This window comes from Pithys albifrons, chromosome 2, assembly GCF_047495875.1.
Source record: "Pithys albifrons albifrons isolate INPA30051 chromosome 2, PitAlb_v1, whole genome shotgun sequence".
NCBI classification, from domain to species: Eukaryota; Metazoa; Chordata; class Aves; order Passeriformes; family Thamnophilidae; genus Pithys; species Pithys albifrons.
The window spans coordinates 112,453,621-112,477,681 of NC_092459.1; the positions used below are offsets into that span (position 1 = coordinate 112,453,621).

At 38.7% G+C, this 24,061-nt stretch overlaps 1 protein-coding gene across 3 annotated transcripts in view; it reads left to right on the plus strand.

The window, feature by feature from the left end:
- The window catches only part of TASP1 (taspase 1), an 80,776-nt gene that overhangs the window by 20,097 nt on the left and 36,618 nt on the right, over nucleotides 1–24,061 (plus strand). The window contains exons 5-9 of one of the 3 annotated variants that reach the window (XM_071582112.1): nucleotides 599–719; nucleotides 1,865–1,949; nucleotides 7,441–7,520; nucleotides 17,537–17,643; nucleotides 23,923–24,042. In XM_071582112.1, the coding sequence (XP_071438213.1) occupies nucleotides 599–719; nucleotides 1,865–1,949; nucleotides 7,441–7,520; nucleotides 17,537–17,643; nucleotides 23,923–24,042 (513 nt within the window). The remainder of the gene's footprint in view (nucleotides 1–598; nucleotides 720–1,864; nucleotides 1,950–7,440; nucleotides 7,521–17,536; nucleotides 17,644–23,922; nucleotides 24,043–24,061) is intronic. The other 2 variants (XM_071582114.1, XM_071582115.1) reach the window with 2 other exon arrangements.

Consider the following 24,061-nt stretch of genomic DNA (forward strand, 5'->3'; position numbering starts at 1 on the left):
CAGTTCACTTAACACTTAAGACAGAAATTGGAGCTGCTTCCAGGAATTTGTTTCCTGATTCAGCTTTTATTGCACATACTGTAGAAGTGTGACCCTTTCATTTCACTGACACGTTCAAGTGTGGTCTAGACAACCCTTTTTCTTTGTCACACCAGGTTTTTACACCAGTGCAGTTTAAACATGAAAGCTGAAAACATGCAGCATCTCTCTGAAATTGTACTGTTTGGCTGTTACCTTTCTTTGTCCTGTATTCCTTTTGTGCTTGGATGTAGAAAGAAGGGTTTCTCCTGAGCTGGCAGGGAGACTCCTGAGCTGTGCTCCTTGGAAATTTTGTGGTTTTAAAGTCGTGGGGATGCTCTGATGAAAGGGGTGGTTGAAAATGGAGTGTAATTTTAGCATGGAAAACTGATTGATTGAGAACCTTGGGTTTGTTATACACCCTATAGATGGTGAAATGTATCCATGTCAGTAATTTCAAATTGCCCTTGTTTGCGGTGTGGAAGATCAAACTGCTAAAAATGCCCTGCACCAAGATCAGGGTTGTCAGATCACAGATTGCTGTGGATGTGTCCTTACAGTGTTTTGTTCTTGTTTTTAGGATTCTCCTTTTACAAATGCAGGATTGGGATCGAACCTAAACCTTCTGGGTGAGATAGAATGTGATGCCAGTATAATGGATGGAAAGTCATTAAATTTTGGAGCAGTTGGAGCACTGAGTGGTATGTTAACTCTGTATTATAAAGCTAACTACTGGTTTAAGTGCAAAGATCAATTTTGTTCTTTTTTGTTACTATTTTAAAGGAGTAAATTCTGCCCTGTTATCAATTCTGCCTCTTTAAGAGAGGGGGAGGCATTTCTGCTCCCTGAAATGCTGGTTTGTGTTAATTTGCTTTGTGTAACGAGTTGTCTTAGTAGTTCTCTGACAATCCTTTGATGCAGAACTGTGATACCACACAGTATTCACAGTGGGGCTGACTTGCTCAGATGAAGTTGCAGAATGATAACTTCATAATAAAATTCAGTATTACAAGCATTTAAATTAGGCTTTATATTTGTTTTTGTTCTGTCTCCTCAAAGAACTTACTGGTATATAATTCAGTCATTTAATTTAATTCAGCATATGGGACTTATTTAATCTGAGAACTAATGTGTTTCTCTTTTTTTTTTGTATAGTTTTAGCTTTCTGTACAAAACAAATATAGATATACAGTCCCAAAAAGGATTGTTGAGGTTTTGTTGTAAGTACATGAACAGTCTTTGCTGTAACTTTGAAATAGCTTTTCTGACAAGATTTCAAGCTTTGTTCTTTATCCTAGAGTAGTTCTAAACTGTGGTAATAGCTTCCTCATGTAGATATAAATCTAAAATAAATAGTAAAATTAAGTGTTTCAAGGCCTGTTTATTCAAAATGTATCCTTCCAACCATGGGGAAGGAGGAAATGAGGGAGTAAGAGAAAGCTAAGCCTGAATCCTGTAATCCCTCTTCTGGCCTGATAGGTCCAAATGAAAACTCTTTCCATATTGAGAAATTAATGCTCATAAAACATCTTTAGCCTTTAGAACACAATAGATTTAACTTGAGATTTCTGTGGTAGGAGATCACTCCTACTATTTCAATATGGTTCTTTATTTGCATTAAATGTGGGGGAGGTGTTGACTAGAAGGCTTTGTCACTGCTGACAGAATGTGAAGGAAAGACTGAGAAAGTACTTACTACATTGAAACATAACATAAGGTGTCTCTTAATGGCTTGACAAACCCTTGGAAATTAAAGGAATCTGACTCCCATTGCCAAAATGAACACTGCAGTTCTATGTGGAAAACTGTTTTAATGTTTTGTTCCCATTTTTTGCTAACTTTTCAGGAATCAAGAATCCAGTTTCGGTTGCAAATAGATTGTTGTGTGAAGGGCAGAAGGGAAAACTCTCTGCTGGCAGAATTCCACCTTGGTAATTGCTTTGTTCTGCTTGACTTTTCTTTGGTCTTTGGTCTCCATGCATGCAATATTTGAAGGGTTTATCTTACCCCAGGAAGGCTGGTGCTGTTTTCCATATCAGTGATAGGGAGCCCTTAAAAGGAGATAAGCTTTGTTCTCTGATCTTCAAATATCTTGTGCACTTGATGAAGTTGTACCCATAAGGAAGTATTAGGAATAATGGCAACATCATTTGGTGGTAGTTTCTGTCTGTGTGATTATTTCCAGTTTTCATACTCAATTCTTAGGTTTATTAGTGTAGTATTTTGAAAAATCCTCAAATATATCAAGATTAAAGGGAAATTCTACTGTCTTTGCCCCTCTGTCTACCTTTAAAAAAAGGCAACAATTTTTAATAAGTATAGAAAAGAATCCTCCTTTGTTGCCTTTGTGGCTTTATTTTATATCTTTAGTGTGGAAAAGTGCAGTGTTTAGTAACTTCTTCTTATTTTAAAAATCGATTTAACAGTGTTTACAACAATGGAAAGAAGCACTCCCTTACTGAGATGGGGGTAATACTTAGATGGAAGAGGTAATTATTAAATGTGTATTTACTTTAAACATTATTGCATCATTTGGGGGAAAAAACCAAGAAACATCCCAACTGATTCCTCTAAAACACCCCTTATTTTCATTAGCAGTTTAAATTGACAGGTAGAGAACTTGAATAATTCATTCAGAATGATTGACTGCTCTTGTCTGTCATCATATCTGTGACAGAAGTATTAAACCAGCACTGATGTAGTTCAAGATATGTATGTTTAGATTCACAGATTTTCCTTTCCTCACTGTGTTATTCTCTAAAATTAGCCAAGTAGTCCATAGCTGGAGGGTGTGGAATTCCAGTTTAAACAGGGAGGAAAGGCACAATCTCAGTGTTCTCTCATGCTGCAAGGGAAGTTCATGGATCAGAAAACCCCACCCTGAAACCAAGCCATCAACAGAAAGATTTGACATTTAAACCTCTTTTCTTTAATGGAGAAAGAAAAGAGTAACTGCAAAAAGGTTTACTAAGGAATAGGAACTAATTTCATTTGCTGTTAGTAGCTCATTTCTTTAGTTGTCAGAGGAAAGTGAGTTAAGAGTGTCAAAGGTGGTGATTTTTTTGGTGGTCCAGAATTAGTATTGATGAGCTCACTACAAGAGCAAACACTTGGGATTGTTTTGCCTGTATCATCACAGTGTTCTAGATTATTATGAGGAAGAGCACTTGAGCATTTTAACATGCTTACTGTGACTTTGTGACCTCATTTATGCTGCTATAATATTAAAAATAACAATGGAAAGAATGCTATACCCTCTTTCCCTCCAAGAACAAAACTAAATCCGTCAAAGATTGTGCAAGGTCTTGGCTATCAAATACTCTTAAAGACAGAGGAGCTCAAGCTCTGGAGGTGAGACATGAGCTGTCTTTGGAGCCAACAGTCTGTTTTGCCCCTGGGTTGCCTAATAAATATTTTCATTTCCTTTTTCCCATTCAGGATTCTGAATGCATATTTTAGTAGAGGAAATTTTTTACCCTGGAAACAATCTGTACTAGTGGGGTATGATGGGTTGTGTTTTGGACTTGCTTTGTGCACAGAGTATCCCAAATTCAGATGGCAGAGCTCGTGTTCATTGAAGGGGATGCCCATGGATGGTTCCATGCCTTGCCTTCTGGCAGGGCTTGTTTTGGGACTGAAATATATTCCTGCATGAGCTGGGAACACACCTGGTCAAATGACAAGAGAGCAGCCCTATTTTGGCATTCCTGGCAAGTGTCAGGGGTTTAGTGCCTGCTTTTTATTTGTGAAGATGTGCAATTCTCATAAAATCTTGTTTGTCATCGGCAAAGTGTCCTGGGGAGCCTTCCAGGTACTGTTTGCCAAAGAAACCCATGGAAGAGACTGTTCCTATATCATGATCTAAGCTGGCTTCATGTTTTCTGGCCAGGATACTTGAACCATGACCACACAAGAAAAGGTCAAGAGCTGTGAGGTTTATGAAAGTGGCATTATGGAGGTTTGAACACATGAAGTCAGTTTGCTTGCCTTGCTCATACCTGTTCAGGGCCTGTTTTTAGAGTGGCAGTTCAAAACCAATTCAAAGTGATGTATTTCTAATTTTCAGTAGAAGAAAGTCTAATAAGTATGAATGAAGTTATTCAGAGGTGGCAAGGAGTGATCAAGTGTCTGAACTGATGTACCCAGTTTGCTGGGAACTCCTCCGTAGAATGTGTCCTTCTGGATCAATCTCTTGTTCTGTTGCTTAAAACACAGAATTATACTATCCAAATTAGAATTAAAAGAATTTAGAGAATCCCTGCTTGCATTTCTTGGAACCTCTAAGGTCCTTATATCTTTCTGTCGTATTTTATTCAGCTCGACATTGCCAGGATTTTCTCTCATGCAGCAACAGAAAATACACATAAATATTGCATATTCTCATCTAAGATATTCCTGTGTGTTGTATAACTTCACCAAAGAGAGCACTGTTTTAACTGAACAGTTACAAACTGGATGAAAGTTTGCAAATGGTCTTTGGTCACAGAATGTTCTGTAGTAGTAGGCTTGAAGATTTTCTATTTCTTACACTGCAACCTTGACCTTTCTAAGGAAAAAGCCTTGTTTGCACCTGTTTGCTATTAACTGTAGACTTGTAACGTTTGCACAAACACACCTAAATGTCTCCTTTCTTGGAACTCCTCAGTGGTACTGATGTGATGTCCATGTCCATATCCCAGTAGTAATCCATATGGGAAGGAATGTCTTCTTAGTTTGGTTTTTTCCCCTTTAAATATACAGAGATTTGTGATTGTTTCAGTTGTACAGAATACATAAATTGTGTAACTTGCAGGGCAGTGCATAGGCAAGAAGGTGCCTGGAGTGACTAAAGCCCTGCACCAGCTTTTCCCTCTCTTCTGTATTTCTTCAGAACAATTTCTTCTTTGTATCAGTAATTCCAGAGTGACTATTAATTTTATAATAAAATGTTACAAAGTGAGTTTGTTACATCCAGGATTCCTTGACCAATGAACCAAGTGTGTTTAATGAACCAAACCACCTCCTTCTGCCCCTTCAGCTCAGCTTGGCCTGGCCTGTCTCCCACAGTCCATGTTAAATGGTGCTGTTTGGAGTAATCAGCACCAGGACAGCCAAGTTCTTGGAGAAGATTCTCTTAAAAAGGCCATTTTAGAGACCTTTACTTGCATTTTCTATTAATGTGGTCCAGTGTGCCTGAAACTGGAAGGCAACCCAAGCACTGGCTCCTTGCTGGGAGGATGTTTCCATCCTCTGTGTGTTCTGAACCTGTAACAACTACAGAGTGCTCTGATACATTTTCAAGGAAGATCTTTGTATCTTGTTTGTGCAGAACTAACTTTCAGAGTAGCAGAGAACAAACTTGCTCATCCTTTGTTTGTTTTTGGGTTTTTCCCCCTTTGGAAAATTATATTTTGAATTAGCCTGAAGCCTTTGGAAGTTTGGGGTGGCTTTGACTGCTTTCTATGGTGCACTGGCTTTATTCCCTCTTTTCCCTCTCCCCCAATAAATTAAGCTTGTCTGTACGTTTGTTTTTATGTACAGACAACAAAGCACTGAGATCCTGATGTTATTTGTCTTGTAAACAGTTTATTTTAACTTTTCTATGATTGCACTGTCCTTTCATGACATCTGAACTGAGTAGTTTAAAAAAAGCTGGATGATCTCTGTGGTGTTACAGAGTCTCAAATAGTTTTCTGCTTCAACTAATTAACTCTTCTTTGGGATCAAAACTGGAAATACTTTGTGCCTATCTTAAAGAAGGAATCTAGAAAATAAGGGCTGAAGTGAGCAAAGTAAAATCACTTAATAAGACATTCTTGGGTACTTTTTTTGCACTGTCATAAATACTGTGACTTTCTCTGTGTTTTAAGTATTAAAAAGGCAATTGAGACTGCTTGTAAAACACTGTGTTTCAGAGTGACCTGTGCTATCCAAGTTACCAGGTATAAAACTCCTAATGTTTGAGCTTGATTATTTCTCCACCTAACCTTCACCTCTGTGCAAATTGTTTTACTGAGCTGGATTATTTACTTCCCAAGAATGTATTGTTGATAGAAAATTTTTATTCTAAAGTCCAAAACCACCTTCTTTTAGTCAGTGGAGAGTACTAATTAATTAGATTTGGCTACAGTTTGCCTTTCTCTCTTATGTTAATGAAAGTGCCAGGTTGTTTCTTGAGCACTCACTCACCTAACAGGAGGTACTTCAGTTCTCCCAAGGTACCCAATAACTTATTTTACAGTATCTTGCAACGTGAATAATTCTTATCTGGAGCTGCACTAACAGTGGTAAGAAGTGTGCATTTAACAACTCAAATTCTCATCTGGATAAGCCTTTTTTGATAGTTTTGGAAGAAAAGACTGGATACACCTCTTGTAGTGGTTAAATCATAGAGAAGATAGAAAGTACCACCACAAAACATCACTTACTGGAAGCTGCAGGTTTGAGATAGAGCACGGTCAAGAAAACTTCCAGCAGCATTAATGCCAACAAATTTGCTATATGAAAAATATTCTCAGAAATTAGAGAACTGTGTGGCCCCAGGGACTATTTTGTAGCTAGAATAAGCTTCTTTAGCTTCATGTTTATAAGTCTGACATTTCTGTTAAACTTTATCTAATTGCTATAAATCCCTAGTATTTACTTGTGATTTTTAACTCCATAGCCCACTTCTGAAATAAGATTGGAAATAGTTGTCCTTGTTATTGTGTTGTGCAGCAGCTTTCTGGAAGTGTCTGGTTTCCAGCTACTACATTGCCCTTCTCAGGCAGGAAGGGGAATTTCTTTAAGGGGAAACAGCACAGATAAATCGAGGCTTGCTTTTTTTTCCTCTCCCTGAAAGTTCCATGTCCCTGTGTATTTGTTGCTCTCCTTCATTGTCAGGGCAGTGTGTGCTCAGTACTGACTAGAAAAGGACTTCTCAGATGGTATGGGGTTTGTTACAAAGGTATTAGAAATTCAGTAGACTACTCTCATTTGCTTAATAAAACCCCATGAAACAGACCTTAATCCTTCTAAATAAGGTGTACTTTTAGCTTTTGTCATGCTTCCTGAAATACTTCTTGATATCCCTGTGGCACTGGCTGACTTTGCCTGGAAGTAGCTCACCATTCTCACCTCATTCATCCCATGCTGGTCTTTGGGATCTTGCCAAGTTGTTACAGGGAGCAAGACTCTTAGACAGGCTTTGTCCTGTTTTAGCTGCAGTTGAAAGCTGGTGCTATTTGGTAGTGAATTTCAAATTTAGTAGCACTTGTTTTTATCCAATAATAATGTCAGAGCTGCAGAGTGTTAATGAAACTACATGAGATTGCCAAGTGTAATTACAGCTGTCAGTTCTGTCAAATACAGAAAAATGACCAAACCAAATAGAGAAAATAATTGCAAGAAAAGGGGGATTTTGTTATATGGTTTTGTTTAAACTCCCTCTTCTGTGTCTCCTAGCTTTTTAGTTGGTGAAGGAGCTTACAGATGGGCAGTTGATCACGGGATACCAGCATGTCCTCCAGGTATCATGGCTACAAGTGAGTAAACTGGTGGTGTCAGTAGGAAGAACAGGGCAGAGTAATTTTAATGGTGCCTCATCTTTGAGGTGCACAGCACTTCACTGTTCCTAACATTCAACTAGCTTATGGTGTTACTGTATGTAAGGGTGGTTTAAGTCTACTAATTTAAGTATCTAAATAGAAAAAAATATAAACTATTACTTCAGCTGCACTTTAGCAACATCTAATTCAAGTGAATCCAGTGGTGGACTTATTTTTTTTCCCAAAAAGTGGGCTCTTTAACAGCTGAGTCCTGCAAGTCTCCCGTTGTGATTCATCTTGACTCTCAGATTCTATAGTTACACCCATCTCTGAGTCTTTATCCAGAACTGCTCTGGTCTAAACAGGCTGTCAAATTCATTTGCCTTTTGTTATTTTTTTTTAATAGGCCTCACTTTACCTAATATGGTAGAATAAGCCAATCCAGAAAACAGATTTGGATTATACTGTATCCTTATAGTAGTCTCTTAGGAAAGCTTTTTATCTTAAAATAATAGAAGTGATTATGTATATCTATAAACTAGGTTAAAAATTAGTGCACTGACCCATGGAAAGGAGGACATGGCTGCCCTTCCCTTCTTCAGCCCCACTCCCTTTTGGAAAGTGCTGTTATTATTATTCTGTAGTTTGTTGTAGATGCCTGTTGAGGATATGCAGGAAAGAAATCAGAGGCCATTACCCAAAGAAGGAGGACACAGAAGATTACAGAATGTTTCTTTATTTTACAGTAGACAATATTACTGCTTAAAATATTTGAGTAGTCCCTAAATCAGAGGTTGAAGCCCAGGGCTCCCATTAAGCCCTTTATTGAGTATATTTCTAAATGTATCTAGAAATGACAGTTCAACTCAATGCTTAAGTGTAACCCCTGAAAGAGTGGCACTGCTCTCCTTGATCATGCCAATTTTCATGCATATTCATGGCACATTTAATTTTCAACAGAAAGTTTTCATTTCTAGCTCCACATGCCTGAACTTTTGTCCCATCCACCTGCTGCCCAAAACAACTGTTGGGCTCTGTTAAGCAGAACGTCTTCATTTCTGTGGCTCTAGAAATAGTAAAAACACTTAAAGCTGTGGCATTTTTTGTGTGGGATTTTTGTGTTGTTTTTTTTTTTGCTTTTTAGAAAGTAGTTGCTAGTTATATATAGGAGATACTTCAGAAAGGAAATATCCTGACTGATTCTGTTTCCATGCACGAGTCTCCACTGTCTGTAGTAGCAGAGTGTTTCTGTTGTGGCGGAGATGATGAGATTGTGACACTGATTGCCAGATGATGCCTTTACTACTTAAAATGTACCCTGGTCAGAGCAAAACTACATGTTACAGTTTAAGAATTAGGGTGACCACTGCTGGTTTGATTTGCCTAACCTAGACAGCAGAAACATTAGAAGAATAATCCTGCTTCAAAACACCACTGATTTTTTTTATCTCCTCAGTACATTTCTAGTTAGCAAAACAATTTGCATTAGAACAGTTGAAACATCCAGGACTGACAAGTGAATTCTGCAGTATAATCATTAATGGTAGTGTATCAGATTTCTTTTTTCTTTGAAAAAACAACAGAACAGCAAGAGAGAGCAAAGAAAAGCCTGAAAAATCAGTTCCAGAAAATGTTATGCTGATTGTCATTGCAGTCCATAGCAAAGCTAGTCTTGTACCACATTGACCTCTGGTCAGTGGGACTAGAAAATAACCGTTAACACCACGTGTGACAACACTGGATTGTCAGAGCTGAAAAGAAATTGGAAATTACCTCACAGGTAACATGTAAGAAAGCCAAAATAGATTTATCCAATGTTACCATGGAAAGGAAAGTTAGATATGCTCAAGGAACAATTAAAGAGAATGCTGTTTCCAAGCAACCACAAAGAGATCTCATTTTAAGCAAGCTGTTGTGTTAAATAATGTAACAAACTTTAAGGAAAGGGAGGGCTTTTGATTCTGCTTTCTAAAACTGTGATGGTGGAGTTAGCATGGGGAATTGGAGGTAAATTAACTTGAAATTCCTTGACTGATGGACAGCTCAGTAAAATGAAGAGTTGAACTAATTGCCAGACATCAGAAGAATATATGCACTGACTGTCTTACAAAGAAACCAGTCCCAACCCTCCAAAAATCCCTAATCCAGACTTAGACATGTACTTACAGTAAGTATTAACAGGGAGAACCAAGTGCATGGTTTGGCTTCTCTGTGCTACACATGCAAAATATATTCTTGAAGTTGTATTGTTCTGTCTCACTTTTCCTGGAGGTGGGAAGATGCAGTTCCACATGCAGTGAGGCTGGGGATGGGTGGGTGCTCTGCATGGATGGGGCTCTCCCTGTGATCAGCACCAACCAGATTTGCCATCATGCTCCACAATTCCCTCAGAACTATCCAAGTAACTCAGCACCAAACTGGAAGCATGTTTTAAACCATGTTACTCGTCCAACTACATCAAGGTCATGTCAAGGCTCACCTGCTTTGCCTTCTTCAGTTTGCCAAGTTTGTGAGGAAATGGGATTTCTGCTGTCTGTAGAAAGCTGGTGGCTTTCCAGTGTATGGAGTGGGTGGTTTAAAAAAAACCCAGCCCCTGGAATGTGAGCTGCCTGTATTGCCCACAGCCTGCAAGGAAGCTGGATTTATTAATTCCTGCCTATACTAGAGCTTAATGCTTGCCAGTAAGGAGCCTATGCTGGCTTATCCCAGTGCTCTGTCACCCTGTGCTAGAGGGACTGCTTTGACAGTGTAATCTGAGTGTTAAGAGTGGAATTACAATTTAGAAATGCTGAATTGCTACATAATGCAGTCTCTTATAAATATTAAATATATTTTAAATATGCAGCCTTTATTTGAGGTACATCTTCAGCTGCCAGTATCTGTGCCTGCACTAGTAATAACCAAAACACTTTTATCTGAATTTATCCACTCAGCCTATAGTAGATGCCAGTTAATTGGGTTGAGAAATACAGTGTGGTGTGAGACAGCACCTTTCAGTTGCTTCCAGTGTGAAGCCTTCAGAGGGAAATAGAAGGAAGGTGAGTGCTCATGCAGCAAACTTGGAGCTGTGGAAATGACCATAAGCACTTCAGTGAATTATGTCATATAAGAAGAAAAATAGCTGCAGTGCATCCATGAAACTCGATAACTGGAATGCAAGAGGAGCCACAAATGGTGCTTAAGGAAGAATGTAAGAATAGAACAAATATGTCCTCCCCTTCCCTTATCCTTCATGTTAACCCAGTCGTGGCTCATGAGGGATTTCGGCATACATGGAAGTAAACACTGGCATTTTCTGCCGAGAAATCATTGTTTCCTCTTGAACCCAGAGTAGTTTCCAGCACCTCCAAAACCCCTTGCAACTATGAGTTGTTTGAAAAATTACCTCATTTTAATTACTTTGAGACTTCCTGAGCAAAAGCTGCTGCATTATTGTCAGGTCTCTACTCAGAATCCTTCTGTATGTCCTCTTAGTAGCTCAAATAACTCAGAGTCCTCAGTAAAATCCCATCTTGTTGTTGACCAGAGTCAGCGCCTCTCTTGACTGGTTTGGAATTCCACTTGGAACAGGCCATTTTTTACTCTGTGTTTTCATTGTGAACCAATTGTGTGCATGCAAGAAAATTTTATGTTACAGTTTGGAGCCCTTTCTAGATGAGTGTCATGCAGACTGGTACACATCTGGTGACACTGTGTATCTTCCTGCCCACCAGGTTTGCCAAGCTCTCCTCCAAAACCCCCCAAGACTCACCCCACTCCCAGTTCTCTCCTCACTTCATTATTACTGCATTAATTAAAACATGTCCCATATTGCTGGAACTGTGCTAAGAGTCAGTGGTTCAGAGCATATTTTGTTCCTTTGTCTTTAGGGGGAGAGCAAAAATGATCTGAGGAGAAACTCAGGGGTTTAGGGGATTTGATTAGGAAGCTTGGTTAATCTGGATACACGATGTAAATCCTCCCTGGATTTGTAGATAATGTTGTAGTTTCACTTGCCAATCTGAACAGCCAGAGAATCCTATAAGTTACCCAGGAAAAAAAGCTGGGCTAAAGTACCCAGAGGATACTTTGAATGAAAATTTCAGGGTGCAGAAAAGGCTGCTTGATGAATAAAAAAGAGATTTCTTCCAGGAAATAGGAAAAAATGGTGTGTCCAGCAACAGTTTACCCTGAATTCTTGTTCTGAAGCAGAGTAGTGCTCTGAGAGATTATTTTTTCAATATACTTTTGCTGCTAAGTGCCTTTTTGTGCTGTTCATGTTGCTGGCTCAATCAAAGTGTGGCAACATGGGCAGTAGCACTACTAGTCTGTTAGTTCCAACACAAGCCTAAGTGGTGTTAATTTGTCGTTTAAAATAGCTTTGTTAAACTGAAATTTATTTTCATCTGTCTGTTTATATTTGTGCCATTTATTTTTGCAACTGCTCAACAGAATTATTCACAGGATCCTTTGAATGCCTGTGGGTTAACTAATTTGCTAGTATATTCCTTTTTCATTTTCTTTTCTTCAGTAGTTGTATTCTCTTTTGATATGGAATAGAAGGATAAAATGCAGAGAGCTTTGCTCTCTGGCTCTTTCAGCTGACTCCAAGAACTGTCTGCCAGGGGGTGCTATATGATTGGTCTGTACCTCAAAGATTCAAAAATATTCTGGGGCTTTCCTTAGTATTTTCAATTTACAGTTTGCTTTTAAACAAGGACTGCTGAACAGCTTACAGGTTGCATAATAATTTGTAATGCCTGTAATAGAAACATTGGATTTGGTGTTTGTGTTCCCAGCTTGCTGTTCTACCACTGTAACCAAGAAGGTTTGAGTGCTGTCCTGAACTTGATCTACAGTTTAATGCTGCTAGAAATTTGCATTTGCTACATCTATTTGAAAACTTAATTGTCTCACTGAAATATTTTTTGGATTTTTAAGCTAGACTGAAAAAATGTAGGGGAATAGGTGTGGTGAATAAAAGCATGGGGATTTTAAGGAAACATGTGCATGAACTTTGAGGAAATGTGAGTGATAAAATAGTATTGTATAATAGTATAGTATAATAAACTCTCTGTATAGTATAATAAACTCTCTGTCAGCATCAGGCCTATTTAAACACACAGGGCTAGAATTAATTAGTAGATGTGTATCAGTTGAACCATTATTAGTAAAAAAGGTGCCTTAGTCTTGCATTTTGTTTTCTATGTACAGTTCAATAGTTCAAGGACTCCAAGAATAGGACAAGTCTCATTTTCTCTTCAATAAGTTTTCTCTTACCTCTCTTCTCTGGATCATTTCTAATGGGCTATGAAAGGTGACTAAGAACAAGTTCTGGAAAGCTCTGTCATGTCAGTTGTCTTTCATTTACTTAGTCACTGCATCATTGTCCAATAGAACTATCAAGACTTTTGATTAAATTTTTACTTGCATGTAGTGTAAGGGTAAAAGGGGTTTGAGGGAATGATCAGATGCCAACAGCATCAGCACCAGAGATGAGTAAATGATGTGCAAGTTTTATGGCAAGCAAGTGGCACACAGATGGCATCTCTGAATTGACTCAGACTAATCATCTCTTTCTGTTTCTCCCACTGACCTGCTTGGTAAAAATTCCTTTCTCATCTCCTTCTGCTATGTGGTGGTAACAATGAAAAAAGCCTGTGAAAAAGCTGCATTTGTTGTCTACCTGTGATAGTTCAGGAGATTAATATTCTGCTAATTAATTATGTAATGAAGGCCTTGTGATCATTTCAGGGTACCCAGGAACACCAGAACTTTTTGATAAAGGGGACATCTGTACCAGTCTTAGCTATGAGCACAATTTTCTTCTGCATCTATGGATAATACATAGTATTCTCAAGTGCACATTCTGACACCATGTCACCAATACCAACCTCTCCTGCAGGCCAGTGGTGTGAGCAGGAGCTGCTTCCTCCTGTTCCGGTCTCAGTCACTGATCCTTCTCCACAGGAGAGAATGTGGAGGACTGGGAAGGTGTTGTCAGGTCCTTGCTGATTATTCATTCATTTATTTATTAATTCATTCTTAGAGAGGCCCCCCCTGCTGCCTTGTAGGGACATGTGATAAATGCCATAAATATGAGACTGAGGTTCTGAGTTGTTAATAACATTTTAGTTCTGATGTGCTTCTCTTGTCTGGATGAGGCCTGAGCATGACACTTACACATGAACAGGCAGTCATTTTGTAAACCTGTGGGGTTTTCTTTCCTTTTTTTTCCTTTCCTCTCCCAGCAGCTCTGAAGTAGTTTTCTTTATGCCAGTAGGTGCAGAAATGAGGGAACAGAGCAGGACAGCTGGGTGTGTTCTGTGGCTCCCAAGTCTCAACTCTTCTAAGCATGAGTTGGAGTATCCAACTCTTCCTGGAAAGGGTAGTAATTGCCAGGGGTTTTTATCTGACAGCACTTATTTGATTTACAACTTAACTTTTAAATTCTAGAGCAAAATCAAAGCGTGCTTTGCTAAATACCTTTCCATAGATTCCAACAACTGTACCTCTGGGCTGTGATCCAAAAATTTCTCAAACTAAAATCCCATCTGCTCCCTTACCTCTCTGGTTTCCTCCCCAGTCAGTAAGATCTGCTTGTCTTAATTCCCTTCTCCTTGGCCCAAGTGACTTCAGGCTGGTGTAGCTGCATTGCATTTGTTTTAGGATAGCATCCCTGTCTTCCTCACTGTGTTGTGTCCCTTTCCTGTTCTCAAGCTTGGAACATGTCTTGTTGGAGAAGGTGAGAGTGGGTTTTATACTGTCATTAAGGACAAATGACATTTCTTAGCATCCTTGCACCACAAAGTGGAGGTTTTGTTTTACATTTAATGTAAGTTACGCACTCAAACTGTGCATAGGAATTTTTCTTCTCTGTGTAGTGCTTGTCTATTTTCAAAATAAATTTTCAGTGTGTTATTTTTCCATGTTGTGTGTGCATTGTTAACCAAGCACATTTGAATCCTGGATTGCATTTTAGTTTTAGTGAACTTAAAACCCAATAATAATGTTCTTTGTCAAGAACCAAACTTAAAGGATGTTTTCAGAAAACTAATTTCATCTTTGATTTGTTTGTTTGAAGCTTGCTTGGGTTTTTCAGTTTCTTTTGTCACAAGTAGAGCAAGACAAAGCAACCAGAGTACTGCTCATTTTAATGGCCTTTGTAGTGGTTTTACATAGATAGAACATCACAAGACAGGAATAAGCTGAGGGCAGGCAGCCTTTCACTTGTTTTGGTATTTATTCCCTGATTCTGGAGAGAAAAAATTCAAATTTAAGATGCAAGATACTTTATTTTTGATTGAGATTGGGTATAAAATTTTGTGAGAGGAAAAAATTGCTCAGTTGTGATTTATAAACTGATCCTTTATTTCACAGTTCTTTGGGCACTTTGGAGGTATTAGCTGGTTTATCCTGCTAAGAGGAGTTAATAATTAATGATAATTATTTTCCTTTAATATTGAAAGTCTGTTATTATCAGTCCTTGTTAAAACAAAATCCTCACCTTTCAGAAGAAAGTTAACCCAGTGACCGTTCTGGAGCTGAATGTGGTGTGGGCACAAGAATTCCCTTGCAGGGGTGTCTGATTAGACTGCTTTTCCCTCACAGAGTGGAAAGGGATGATGTTTCATGATCAACTGAATAAAACTGGAGTATGAATTAATATATTATTTGTTTAAACCTGAGGTTGATCAAATACTGGAGCAGAGGCCCAAAGTAGTCATGAAATCCCCATCATTGAAGATATTCAAACTTGACAGGTTCTTAAGCAGCCCTTTTAACTTGGATTGGGGTTTTTTAGGAGACTGGACTACACAACCTCTTCTTATCCCTTCCAGCCTATGTCATTGTATGTTACTAGAAAACCTTTTTCATCTGTCTGTCTGACATGGTCCAAAATAGATCTACTTTGTTAATAAATACATGTTTTCTGCCCTGTATTTCCCAACTTACTGATACCACTTCGAATCAACAATACAGATAAGAAGTTACTGTTCTCAGTTAGATCCTTCAAAGGAAATCTTCAGGTTTTTTTCTTGTTTTGACAAAACAATCAGAATGTGAAAAACAGAACTCTGAAAATGAATTGCTCAGCTAGGACTGAGGTGAGTGAACCAGGATAAATGTGCTGCTGAGGTGCAGTTGGCATGGAGGAGCTGAGAGCCCAAACAGGAGCCCTGCTGGGAGGGCAGCTTGGAACTACCCCTTGTGTGCTCTGTGTTTTGAACGGGTGAACATGCAAATACTGCAGGAGGTTCCAAGACACTGCTAATACTGGATTCAGGAGTGCAGGGAAAGCTGCTCCTGTTCAGGTTTGCTTGTATGGGCTCCTGCACCCTCCTGTTTGTTTTGCCTCTCCAGGGACACCTTGTTTGGGACTTGGCAGCAGCAAGTGAAGGCTCAGGTGTGTTTAGCTCTGTGCAGTCCCTGCTTTTGAGGAGTACCAGGGCCACACACCATTCCTGCTCACCGTGTGGCTCTGCCCACAGGCATTTGCTGTGCTTGGTGAACTCACATCAGCTTAGAAGTTCTCCTGTTTAAAAGTTCTGTTAAACACAATGGCCTGGCTTGGTTATTTTGGGGCTCTTCTGTTTAAAAGGTTCTTGACCTGGGTGAGGTTTGTTGTTTTATTTCTCCCCACCCCAGTTAGTACCTGACTAAAATGATTCTTTGCCTCCTCTCCCTTATCAAGTGTTCGGATTTTACCTCTTGGACCTCATTTCAAACACAGAAATGTGTTGTCCAAAGTAGCTGCATTAATCAGCTCTGTTTAGATTAGAACAAGTTCCTTTCTTGGTGATGGCAGATTAATATGTTTGCAGTTTTAAGAAACTGGTATTCATTAGGTTTTTGGGGAGAAATGCCAGCTTTCTCATTACTTTTACGTTATATACTTGAATAACTGTGGGTAGTTTAAGGTCCAGTTTTATATACTTAAAAACAGGTTTAAAGGAGAGTTCACTGGGTGAACTTGGCACCTGCATGGGGAAGTTTCAAAGTTTCTCACTGTCTCTTAGAGAATTGTAAATGAAAGCTTTGTGTTCTGTTGGCTGTGCAATATTGACTTTATTCCTAGACTGCTCATGCAGCTGTTCCAGTCTTCTGAATAATAGTGATGTAGCTATATTCAGAATTTCATTTAAAGTGCCATTTTTTTGGAGTTTATAGATTAAATAGAAACCTTCACTTGTGTAAGTCACAAATTCAAATTACTCTGCTCTCCCCATAGCTTGATTTGGTGTGATTAAACAAGTGACAAAAGACATTTTCCCCCCACCTCTTTACATTTTACAGAGGATGTTAAAACTGTGGATAATATTGAGTCAAAACTAATTTAAACTAAACATGTCAATATCTGCAATTTTTTCATGAACTGAAACTTCTAAAATGGGAACATGTCATTTTGGTCTCTTAAGCATAACAATGTTATTTTTTACTCCACTTTAGAGAACACTTCCTTTCTGAATGTGGGACTTAGATGTGGAAAATACATGTTTGCCTTTTCAAGACCTAGGTGGTCTTTAGACTGTGCTGGATTGTGGAACATAAAACTATTGCTGGACTATTGTGTGGCTTTAAATATATGGGTAAACATACACATATGCAATTAAGGTAATAGAATAGTAGCCTAAGTTTATGGATATCAGAGTGAGCTCACATGGTATCTATTTACTTGTCAGCAGTCAAAAACAATAATTTTAACACAAGCCACTTACTCTGTTCCTTTCTGTGCAGTGCTGCTTCTTTGCCAAACAGATACTTAGACCAACATAACTTCCATGTGTTCACCAATGTGTTCCTACAAGATGTCTCACTTATCACTGTTTCTGAATAATAGTAGAACTTCTTCATTTGGGAAAAGATGTAAACATCTTGTCCTGAAAATTAAATACTTAGTTGTTGGCTTTTTATTGATGCTTTTTACATCAGTGAAGAAGTGGGGGATGTGTCCTTCAAAATGTCAACTTATCAATATTTGCTTAAATTAACTAAATGTTACTTAGTTACATGCTTTTGAACTATTTTTATAGGGTTTAGTTTAGCAGCTTTTAAGAGGAACAAGAGGAAGCTGGAGTTGGCCGAAAAGGTGGAAACAGATCTCATTCAACTAAAGAAAAGAAGACAATCAAATGAAAAGGTTAGCTCCTGTTTCAGATTCTGTTGTGTCATCCTAAGCTTGTAGTTGATTGCTAATAAATCTCATGTCATATGTGGTAAGATTAATGTAGCCTCAGAATCCACTTGTCCTTGACCATCCCAGTGTTTGGATGATACAGTGATAACTCAGTGCAATTGAAACTTCCTGCCTTGCTCTCTGTAAACCAAACCATCACTTCGTGTCTTGTTTAGCTAACAAAAATATTTTGCTCATTTTGAACTGGAAATATGACAAGTGTAAACACAAGCAGATAATTATTTGCAGAAACATTTTCTTTAGCTTGGGACCTCTGTCAGTGTTTCCCACTTTTTGATGTTTCCTGAGCTGGAATTGATGAAATTTGAAATATCAGGTAGGTAACGATGTGCATCTGTGCATACACCTGGCATTGACCTGGCCCACATTACCTGTGCCCCAAAACTGCCAGGATTCCCTCTGTTCCCCTTCTGGCTGGGATGTAGAGCCTTTGTTACCTCTGAGACTGTCATTCACAATGTTTGTATTTACAGTTGAGTATCAAAGTGTAGCTCATTGAATTAAATGCCTGTGCTTTAATTGGGGCCTGTGGGCTTTTCAGATTGGCCACTTCTCTTTGCTTTGATAAGCTGTCTGACCACTGTGTAGTTGCATATATTGATATAAATAACACATAAATCCCAGAGAACTGGGAAAAAACTTTATTCTCTTTAGTCTGTGCAAGTGATGGAATTAGTCTGTGCAAGTGGTAAATTAATTAGGCAATTTTCTTCTGTGTTTTTAGTCAAGAAGTTTCCCCTAGTATGGTGCTAATTTTTCTATTTTCAAGGAGATAAGACCTGTAAAGAAAGTCAGGATTGTGAGGGATGGGGAAAATCAGACCTTTGTTTTGGAACATTTCCTGTTTGCAGGACTTCACACACCTCCCTGTGAAAATAAATGTTGGAGTGTAGCTGAGGGAGAAGGGCTCTCTGTGCAGTGCTGATGTTCATGGAATAAGGGGCAAGTCAGTGCTTGAAACAAATGCCAGTGCATGAGCTTACCCACCTACAGTTTGAAATTTCAAGGACTCCAGAGTCCTGTGCAGCACGTGGGGGAGATCCCCAGGGGTGGTAGGTCAAGGAGGTGATCAAATAGAGCTCCACTCACTGGTGAGTAATCCAGTAACACACCACACTGGGTTTGTCAGCTTGGTGGGCACAGCCTATTTTCCCCTTCAGAAAAGCAAATTAAAAAAAAAAAAAGTAGAGTAATTCTCTCCAAGCTAGTGGGAAAGGATTAGGCATATCCCAAAACTCACAGTGGCAAAGGTGAGTTCACCCAAATGGTTTTAAAGTAATTGGTTTAGAACCATTTAAATACATGGATAATTAAAAGTCAAAGCTAGCCTTTAGTTCATAGATAATCATGTAACTTTTTTATTTGCTGTGCCTTTGTGGGGCTGCAAAGACTATTCTTTCCAACACTGCCTTTTCAGGCTGTCCTCGCCAGCGCTGCCCTTTCAGGCTGTCCTTGCCAGCAGAACTTCAGAGCTGTTTTATTACCTGGTGTGGCTCAGCTTCAGCTGAGCTGATGTGCCTCTATTGCCAGCACTGCAAACTGGAAGAAGAGCAGGTAGAAAGGATGCTGAAGGTGAAGCTGAGTGGGGATCATAACTAAAAGGCTGGTGTGAAGAGATGGTATTGCAGAGCAAAAAGACTGAAATTATTTGAAGGTTTTAGATGATAAATGTCACTGCCTCAAAAGAAGAATGCACTTTGAAAAATTAGTTTTCAATAAAGTTGAAATGAGAGGCTGTTTAAATTTGTCAAAGTTTGTATGGAAAAACTTGGCAGTGTAACTTACTAAAGGACTTCTGTTTTTCCTGAGTAAATGCAATTTTGTGTTTGCTGTGGGTTTCACTGTTGACCCAACATGGGATTTGTATGGGGTCACACATTGTACTCAGGGAGAAGATCTATTAATATCTTCACCAAATTTTGAAGGTGCAAATATTTAGACTTTTTTAAGTTGTAGAGTCTTACTGATTTACACAGTTCAGAAATAATTGTTGTGTGTGAATTAAGTAAACATACTCTCAGGGGGAGTGACTGATGTGATCCTCCAGCCAGATGCTATTCTCAGGTTCTTGCCCCCAAGCACCAGTAAATACCAGAAGTAAATATTTGTCTTCTTACTCTCAGCCTGTCTTTTGCCAGAGGAAATTGTCATTGAAAATAACTTAGTAGAATTTGGCTAAAAGCCCTAATTTTAATTTGTCTTTGCTGTCACAAACTTCTTTTGTAGCTGTGCTGAAGTTGCTTGCAAGAGGAGTTGTCCTCCCCTTTGTTTCAATAAGTGGCACTAAGAACTTCAAGTACACATAAATTTTGTTGTATAGAATAGTGTTCATAAGTTAGTGTTTTATAGACTAGTTATTTAACTCCATAAATAACATTATATAGCTTGAGTTTTATTAAAACTGGGTTTTAAAATTTTTTTTATTGTACATGTGGAATCAACAGTTTCCTCTTCTTCAGCTACTGTAATTAAGACTGAACATATTTAGAAAATGTGTGTCTCTCTGTGCAGGTAACAGTAAGTGTAGCAGTCAACTATGGCAATCCTACTCTGTCTTATTTAGTGTTGCAGTTTGAACAGGAATTCAAATTTTATGTGTTTCCTATTCCTTAAAAAAGAAATAAATTTTCCATCCCCCATTTGTGCTGAAATGGCCTTTGATAATAATAGTTCATAGACTTCAAAAGTATACTCCAAAATCCGTTTAATATGGGAAAAAGAAACCTAAATACTTTTCATTCATTCTAGTTAAAATAAAACCAAACCAAACCAACCCAACTCATCTGTGGAAATGTGGTATGAGATAATTCCCTCATCTTGCATATGGAAGTCAGACAAAATGTTCTCTTTACACATCAAACTCCTGTTAAACTGGGAAGGCTGAGGTTATCCAGATCCGATGTTTGGGTGATATTATACAGATGTTAATTGCTTCAGTCTGATTAATTTTGTATTTTGTCAGTCATGATACTCACAGATAAGAGTTGATGGTAATTGTTCTGAAGTTCTGAGAGAAGGAATCTCAGACTGAGAGAGAAAAAGGCCTGTGTGTAGAATAGAATCTTCCAGTGGCACTGGGTAGAGCTCTGCTAAGCTGTTAATTCCTTCTTTAGGAGTTGTATAATGTTGACTGTTCAGGGGGTTTATGTGCAGAAGAAGGGAAGGATGAGATTTTTAAAACACTTGGTAGAACTGCATTTGTGCAGAGTGTGCATGTTCTTAACTAAGCTTGAGTATTTGGACCCTGGTTTCATGCAATTAACCTCCTCTCCTGTCACAAGGTGCAAACCAATTAAGTGATGTGAGGTCCTACTTTGTACATTGACCTCTGGTTGTTCCCATGCCAAATATTAATTATGTAATAGATTATTTTTAAGTTGCAATATTACATTGTTAAAACCTCCAAACTGCTTTTGCAGTGGACCTGGTAGTATAAATTATTAGCTGAAGTCAGGTATGGAATTTGTTAGCAGATATCATCAAGTAATAATCAAATTTCCCTAGGAAGTCAAATTTTAAATCTAAGGTGCTAAATTAATAAATCAAATATATAAAAAGATAAGGACAAGCAAGCTGGGTATTGTTGAGTCCCTGTTGGACCCATACAACATTTGGGCTTATTTTAGACTTTGTGAATTGTTTAACATACTTATTTTGGTTATCCTGATGGTGGCTTGACAGGATCCTGTATTTCAACATTCATGTGGTTTGAAGAGATGAAATGTGTGACACTGAAAGTCTCCTCACCACGTATGTTCTTCCTGGAACTCCTCAGGCACACGATGCCTTTTTGCGTGGAGATAGACAGAAATTTCCTGTGTTAAATTGGAGCTCTTCATTTACTGGTTCAGAAGTCACAGGGTAGTCAGTTGTTCACTCATGTAGAAGATTTTTAGTTCCAAACTCTAGAATTGATTCATGGTGTCACTTGTAAGTGTGTGAAGTCAGTAATGTTGAAATGGGAGCAAACAGAATAATCTAGAATAGATCTCACAATGTATTTTCCCCCCTGGATATGGGCTGGAACTGCTCATCACACTTTTTCAGTTTGCTGAGCAAGGATAAATATAACATCACCTGTATATCAGTGCATCTTTCTCTGATCACAGAAAAAGGGAAAACAACCAGACTGTTACTGAGAAGGAGAATATGGAATTCCTTCGCTTCAGTGATGCAGATTCTGTGGGCCAACACAACCTTCCCTTAGTAATGCTGCCCTTCAAAAAAGCTTTCCAGCCTCCTAAGTTGCCCCATTAAAAATAAAATAAGCCAAAGCAAGCAAACTACCACTGCATTGGTAGCATATACTGATGGGAAATAGATCCTGTTTGAAATTAAATAATGGTGAAGAAAGTTTCCATCTACCATATACTTGCAAATGCTTGTGGGTCTTTGATTAAAATACCTTTAAAAAAAGAAATTAGAAGTACTGAAGGCAAATATTTGCTGCATGTGGAGCTGAGGCAGGAGGTGGATGGCAGATTGAGCAGATAGTTTTACAGATGCTGCAAACATTTTTTCTAGGCTGTCAGATGATATGAAAAACTCACTGATCATCCTTCTAAGATGTATTTCTGTTCATTATAGGAGCCCTAAATGTTTGATTGAATGGGAATTAAGATTGCACAGGTGGCCTTAATTCTGGTGTTTCCTGGCTTTGACAGTCTTGGTTTTCATATCTGTAGTTGTCTATTAATCAGATTTCTTGCTGTGGGCATAATTTGCTTTGATAAAAGGGGGCAGGGAATGGACAACAAAACCTTTAGAATGTTAGTAGTTCTTTTCTATATAAAAATCATAGAAGAATTCATGTTGGGAAGAGCTTTGTCCAGCCTGACCTTGAAAACCTGCAGGGCTGGGAATCTGCCCCTCCAAAGAGCAGCCTGCTCTGCTGGTTAAGCCCTTTTCAACCCACTGATGAGTTTTGTTCAAACTGGTTAATATTGCCTCAGTTAGGCTGTGTCTGCAAGTCCTGGGAGTTGTGGAATACACTTCTACATGAGATGTTAAAGAAGAGTTCCTTAACTTTCTTTCATCTTTACAACTGGATGGGAACTGTCTCATTTCTTATCTTCTTTGTTCCAGTCCTCAGAATTCCTTTTGCCTCTCCTTCTCCTACCCTTCCTGACCCTGGTTTTTTAATTCCTCTGCTTTTCAACTTACTCTTCTTCCCAGTGCCAGTTGAGACCTTGAGGGCTGTAACTTTTCCTCCCTCTTTCTTTAAGCAGTTTCTCTGCTTTGCTATTAGGACATCCATCTGCTTTAATTTTAATTTAATATTAAATATGGTCAGTGCCAGCTTCTGAGTGTAGAACTTGCTAAGGAAGACACAGGTGTAGGTGCAGAGAAAAAACTTCCTGTTACTCTGGATGAAAGCCAAGAATGGTACCTCCTGCTCAGGAATCCCAGGTACTTGGAGATGCTGTGGAGCTGCATTGCGGATTTTTCCTTTTAATACTGGCACAGTATTAACTCAAGTGTTATCTCTTAAGTGTGGCCAGAGTATCATCAGTGTAGGAGGACTAAAATCCTGCTTGAAAAGTAACACTGTATGCCCAAGGAAGTTTTAATTAATGATGGGAACTTGATAATTTGGAGCTGAGTAGTTGCTGTATTTTTTTTTTAATCTTCCTCCCTCCGAATCTTAGTCCAGAAAAAATCTGGGTGAAAGAGTCTGTCCTAGTGGAGATTTCTTCTCACGGCTTCTGTTTGTCTTGTTCAGACTATCAGAATTTTCTCTTTACATGGTAAGCTGCTTCTTGGTTTTGTTTTGGTTTTTCTTGATGTTGTTTTGTTTGTTTGATTTTTTTAATCATACATCTTTAAAGATCAGAGCTTCTGAAGCTTCCACCTTGCAGCTTTTGGGAAAGGCCTTTGAATATGGCATCGTTGAATCACTACTTAGTGGATAAGTGGCCACCACTAAGAAAAGAGTATTTTTGGCACTTTTGTGAGTAAAGGCAAGTGATTTAAGCACTGGATCAATTCTGAGATGTTTATTACCTCCTTGTTTCCAGAGAAGTTTTCTTTGAGTCCTGTCTGAGGCAAGAGAGCATTTTGGGAGGATTTATGGCAGCACAGTGGGTACAACATGCATGATGATAACTCCATTTTGTTGCTAGGCCTGTCACTTGGTTTTGTGTAGTTTGCACACTCCGAACAAGTATAATCTGCCTTTAATATACTGTTTTCACTAATTGTTTCTGTCTGTGTGTCCTGCAGGAGAACGACTCAGGAACGTTGGATACAGTTGGGGCCGTTGTTGTTGACCAGGAAGGAAATGTGGCTGCTGCTGTTTCCAGTGGAGGTTTAGCACTGAAGCATCCTGGAAGAGTTGGCCAGGTGATTATGGCACAGATTT